Below are 5,910 nucleotides of genomic sequence, written 5' to 3' on the forward strand. Positions count from 1 at the left end.
AAAAACCATTGTATAAATCAAAATAAACAATCACTATTCGCTTTCACGATCGCGCCGAACTCACAGTTCAACCTACCAGCCGCTTGTGGCGCTGCTGGCGCTGTAGCAACAAAATAAAGGCGAAGTGTCGCGACTGTTATGTTAGACTGTGGTCCATACTGCCACTTTCCAACATATGGGAAGCAAAGACCTTACAGTAGAAGAGATTTGTTTCACAGTATCGAAGATGAAAAATTGCTTGTAGCTTTTGAGGCATGCATTTTCGACCCTATGTTTACTGAGACTTTTTTGCTTCTAGTATCGCATACTTTCAACTGTATGCGTTTACGCCATTAATTATGATACACCCTGTATAAGGTACCGCGTTATGTATGTGAACTTCGCGAGTAAAAACAGTTAAATATCATCTTTCAAAGATCGCAGTTCCCGCAAAAGGGCAGTTGAGGACAGCCATGCGAGTTTAGAGCACATGACTTGAATTAACTTTCTGTGCCGCGTGGTTACGGCCGGTGTGAATATACCTTGACTTGACGGTGCTGTAACGTGATGGTATCGTGACCACCAGTGTAAATTATCCTTCAACCTTCTCTGCCAACCGCTGGAATGATTCAAGTATGATCTAGGAGGGTAGACGATAGGCATAGTTTGTTCGAACGTGCAAAACAATCTGTAGATAGCTGTACCATGTTCCCTAAATAGATGCTGCAATAGCATCTTCAGCACGTTGAACGACGCCCCAGGCATACAGACGGAGTGCACTTGGTGTTCCTTCTTGCCCCTTCCTGCCATTTCTATAAGGAGTACCATTATCCGCCTTGTGTTTGAACTGTATACGATTATTAGGTCTTACCCCTTTGCATCTACCTTCTCTTGATACAGGGCAAAGCAGGTTTCTACAAAATAGGAGAAGTGTGTTCCACTGGAAGACAGCATCTCGAACTTGTTGGAATGGGGGATCGGTAAAACACCCTGAGTCTCCTCAGGTTCCTTTCTATCCTGTAGAGGACTCCTAGATCTACCACTGACTCGTCACATGCTGTAAAGTGGATAAGTAATCTATCATCGACAGCGACTGATCGCTCATTAACGTACTTTCTTCTCTATCTTATTGCATATCGGCATTAATAATTTTTCATACGATACAGGACTAATCCAAAAATACTTTATGAAATAATTCGCGAACGTGATTCTGTTATTAATAAATAAATTAACATCAATATCTATGCGACAAGTCACTCGTCTTTTTCAGTTATTTTCTGTTGTTACAGGTACCGTAATATAACTGCAGCACAAATTTTCTGTAGGATGACAAACTGATGTTGTCAATACGTATTGTATCGCTCACTTATGGAACGTGAGGATGAGATCAGAAGATATACTACACACACAGAGGCATTCAAAATCATTCTTCCCGTAATCCATACATGACTGCAACGAAAGAAATCTTAATAACTGATACAATGAGACGTACAGTCTGCCGGGCACCTCTGAAGTCGATATCGTCTAATTAAAGACGTCGATCTCTTGTGAGTATCTTTGACGCTATTTGTAAACAGCTTAGATCTGTGGACATTATATTGTTTGTGGAAAGTGTGTTGTGCCGGGAAGGAAGTGTTCCGTAAAACATTGGAAACGGAAACGAACGTGTTTTTATTAGTAAACGTTGTTCTCGATTTTTATGGGTTTCTGTTAGTAACAAAATAAAAAATGGATGCTGATCTGTATGATGAATTTGGGAATTACATTGGTCCTGAATTGGAGTCTGACGAAGAGGAAGAAGAAGGGTATGGAGAGCAGAACGATGCCCAAGAGTACGATGAAGATATGGACAATGAAAGGGAAGACGACATTGACCAGGCTCCAATGGCTGTTGTTCTACATGAAGATAAACGATACTACCCGGCTGCTTTAGAAGTCTTTGGTCCGGATGTAGAAACAATTGTACAGGAAGAAGACAACCAGCCACTTGATACTCCTCTGATTGCTCCCATTAAGAAAAAGAAATTTCAGCTTAAGGAACAGGAATTGCCAGAAACAGTGTATAACATGGAATTCCTAGCAGATTTAATGGACACTTCTAGCCTTATTAGAAACGTGGCTTTGATCGGACACTTGCATCATGGGAAAACAACATTTGTTGATTGTTTGATACAGCAAACACACCCAGGCATGAGAACGCTCGAAGAAAAGAATTTGCGATATACAGATACATTGTTCACAGAACAAGAACGTGGCGTAGGCATAAAAGCGATGCCCGTAACATTGGTACTTCCAAATATCAAGAATAAATCATATCTCGTAAATGTGTATGACACGCCAGGGCACGTGAACTTTTCGGACGAAGTGACGGCCGCTCAGCGGTTGTGTGATGGTGTGGTGCTGTTTGTGGACGCTGCCGAGGGTGTCATGCTCAACACAGAGCGCCTCTTAAAGCACGCAGTGCAAGAGAAACTTGCAATAACTGTATGTATTAACAAGATAGATAGGTTAATGCTTGAATTGAAACTTCCTCCACAGGACGCATATTATAAACTACGCCACATAGTTGATGAAGTAAATGGTTTGCTGGCCTTGTACTGTGAAGATGGAAATCCAGTTGTTGTTTCTCCCATATTAGGGAATGTCTGTTTTGCCAGTTCACAATACTCTGTCTGCTTTACCCTGAAATCTTTCGCAAATATATATGCACAGACTTACCCGAATGTCAATATCACAGAATTTGCCCGTCGCTTGTGGGGAGACATTTATTTCAATAGTAAAAGCAGACGATTTACCAAAAAAGCTCCTCATAATTCATCACAACGTAGCTTTGTTGAATTTATTCTGGAACCACTTTATAAAATATTTGCACAAGTTGTTGGTGATGTTGATACTACCCTGCCAAATGTACTAGACGAGTTAAATATTAGACTTACAAAAGAGGAGATGAAAATTAACATTAGACCTCTTTTGAGGTTAATATGTAATAGATTTCTGGGTGATTTCAGTGGATTTGTGGAAATGTGTGTAGAGCACATACCTGCACCATTAGAAAATGCTCCAGCTAAAGTGAAGCATATCTACACAGGACCTTTAGATACAAGTTTAGCAGAAGACATGTGCAGTTGTAATCCTGATGGACACTTAATGGTGTATAGTACAAAAATGTACCCTACAGATGATTGTACATTTTTCCAGGTTATGGCACGTGTAATGAGTGGTACTCTTCAGGCTGGGCAAGAAGTACGTGTTCTTGGAGAAAATTACACACTTACTGATGAGGAAGATTCAAGAATTCTAACAATTGGTCGTTTGTGGATCTTTGAGGCGAGATATAAAGTGGAATTAAATCGTATTCCAGCCGGTAATTGGGTGCTTATTGAAGGCATAGACCAGCCTATAGTCAAAACAGCTACAATTACTGATCTCAGTATCACTGATGATGTTTACATCTTTCGTCCACTGAAGTTCAATACTCAGTCAGTGATCAAAATTGCTGTTGAACCTGTAAATCCTTCTGAACTACCAAAAATGCTGGATGGTTTAAGAAAAGTTAACAAATCTTATCCACTTTTGACAACAAGAGTTGAAGAGTCAGGTGAACATGTGGTACTGGGGACTGGGGAATTGTATCTTGACTGTGTCATGCATGACCTGCGAAAAATGTACTCTGAAATTGATATTAAAGTTGCAGACCCAGTTGTTGCATTTTGCGAGACAGTTGTTGAGACTTCTTCATTGAAATGTTTTGCTGAAACTCCAAACAAGAAGAATAAAATAACTATGATTGCTGAACCGTTAGAAAAGGGGTTGGCAGAAGATATAGAAAATGAAGTGGTTCAGATTTCATGGAACAAGAGAAGATTAGCTGAGTTTTTTCAGACAAAATATGACTGGGATCTTTTGGCTGCTCGATCTATTTGGGCTTTTGGGCCAGATCCAATTGGTCCAAACATTCTAGTGGATGATACTTTACCATCAGAAGTTGACAAAGGCCTCTTAAATTCTGTAAAGGATTCTATTGTTCAAGGTTTTCAGTGGGGCACTAGAGAGGGCCCGTTGTGTGAAGAACCTATTCGTAATGTTAAATTCAAAATTCTGGATGCAGTTATTGCACAAGAACCCTTGCACCGTGGTGGCGGGCAGATAATACCTACTGCGCGCAGGGTGGCATACTCAGCCTTTTTGATGGCAACACCTCGTTTAATGGAGCCGTATCTCTTTGTAGAGGTTCAGGCTCCTGCAGACTGTGTCTCAGCAGTTTACACAGTACTAGCAAAGCGCAGGGGACATGTTACGCAGGATGCCCCTGTTCCAGGATCCCCTTTGTATACAATAAAGGCATTTATACCAGCTATTGATTCATTTGGCTTTGAGACAGATCTTCGAACGCACACACAAGGGCAGGCATTTTGTTTGTCAGTTTTTCATCACTGGCAGATTGTTCCTGGTGATCCCCTTGATAAAAGTATTGTCATACGTCCTTTGGAGCCACAGCCTGCCACACATTTGGCAAGAGAGTTCATGATAAAAACACGTCGTCGTAAAGGTTTGAGTGAAGATGTATCGATTAATAAATTTTTTGATGATCCTATGTTGCTTGAACTTGCACGGCAAGATGTCATGTTGAACTATCCACTGTAAGCTTGTTCATGAGTGTTAACTATTCTATTGTTCATTCCTTTGTATATGACTTTCTGTGTTAAAGTTACAATAGGTGTGATATCAAATGTAGAATGTTATTTCTGTATGTATTGTGTGTAAGCAACACAGACAGATATACACATATGGTTTTAATTGCATTTTTCATAGCAGGTTACCAGTAGATGTAATCATCAGAATACATACCAGACGTTTGTTTATTGTGTAGTTTGACTGTACCTTGATTTGGTTAACTTTAATGAAAAGTGCATTTAATATGGAGTGAATATTGATCTCAAAATATTCTTATTTCATGTCCAGATGTAATGATTTCACCATTGCAACCAAATTTATCTTCCTACCTAACCTAGACCTCAGGCCACTCTACAGATCATATTGTCACTACAGTCAAGAGTTTGAGGGACACGGATACAACACTATCACACACTAAATGAGTTATTTTTCTATCAGAAATTGCTATTCCACTTTGAAGCTTGAGCATTGTATATTAGATATGTTTTATATTCTCTGTTACACTGTTTCAGAGTCTTTGCAGTGTTGCATTCTGTGTAAGATGTTTGTTGTACATCAGATTATCCAGTACATTGTAAATATTTCTGTGTTACTTTTTGTAAATACTTTTTTGTATGACCATTTGTATTACATACAATATTTGTCACTGATTCAGTCTTTTAATTTGTTTCTTTTCTTTTTTCCCCTGTCTCACAGTAGAATAATTAAGATCATATATTATGTAACTTAAATATAGTTGTGGTTGATGATTTATTCAGAGTGAATTTCTTGAGGAAAATATCTCACATTTGAATATTTGATGATTTGTGCAAGGAAAGTAACTGTCAGCGTAAACAGCCTGAGGCATAACAAGATTAATGTAATAACTACTCATTTGTTTGAGGTAGCTGCTCATCATCATTATGTTTTGGTGTGACTGTAGGGAGCTGCTGTGCTAAGCCAGTTTGTATAGTAGCTCACTAGAAAAGTGTAGTTACTGATTGAGCTATTACACTAACATAGCTCCATGCAACACAGAGTAATTCTACAATGCATGTATGCAAATGGATAGTGTGTACTGTTGTATTATCTATTCTTCGAAGTCTGTATTTCCTTTTAAGTTACTTTCTTCATACAAGATTGGAAAGTGAAGCCCAACAATTACATCTTGTCCTAGATATTAATACACACAAGATTTTGTGTACATTTACTACTTTATAATTTAAATAAAATAAAATGAGAATTATTGTATATGAACATATGCAGGAGTTCATAGAC

At 38.8% G+C, this 5,910-nt stretch overlaps 1 protein-coding gene across 1 annotated transcript; it reads left to right on the forward strand.

Moving 5' to 3' along the window:
- The first annotated feature begins 1,562 nt into the window (after window positions 1–1,562).
- On the forward strand, window positions 1,563–5,303 carry LOC126458588 (116 kDa U5 small nuclear ribonucleoprotein component). The gene has a single exon (XM_050095726.1). The coding sequence runs from the start codon at window positions 1,708–1,710 to the stop codon at window positions 4,621–4,623; it is 2,916 nt and encodes a 971-aa protein (XP_049951683.1). The 5' UTR covers window positions 1,563–1,707; the 3' UTR covers window positions 4,624–5,303.
- Window positions 5,304–5,910: the final 607 nt, after the last annotated feature.

This window comes from Schistocerca serialis, chromosome 2 (genome assembly GCF_023864345.2).
Source record: "Schistocerca serialis cubense isolate TAMUIC-IGC-003099 chromosome 2, iqSchSeri2.2, whole genome shotgun sequence".
NCBI lineage: Eukaryota > Metazoa > Arthropoda > Insecta > Orthoptera > Acrididae > Schistocerca > Schistocerca serialis.

Coding starts and splice junctions, on each gene's coding strand:
- LOC126458588 (XM_050095726.1), top strand. CDS start 1,708: ATGGATGCTGATCTGTATGATGAATTTGGGAATTACATTGGTCCTGAA.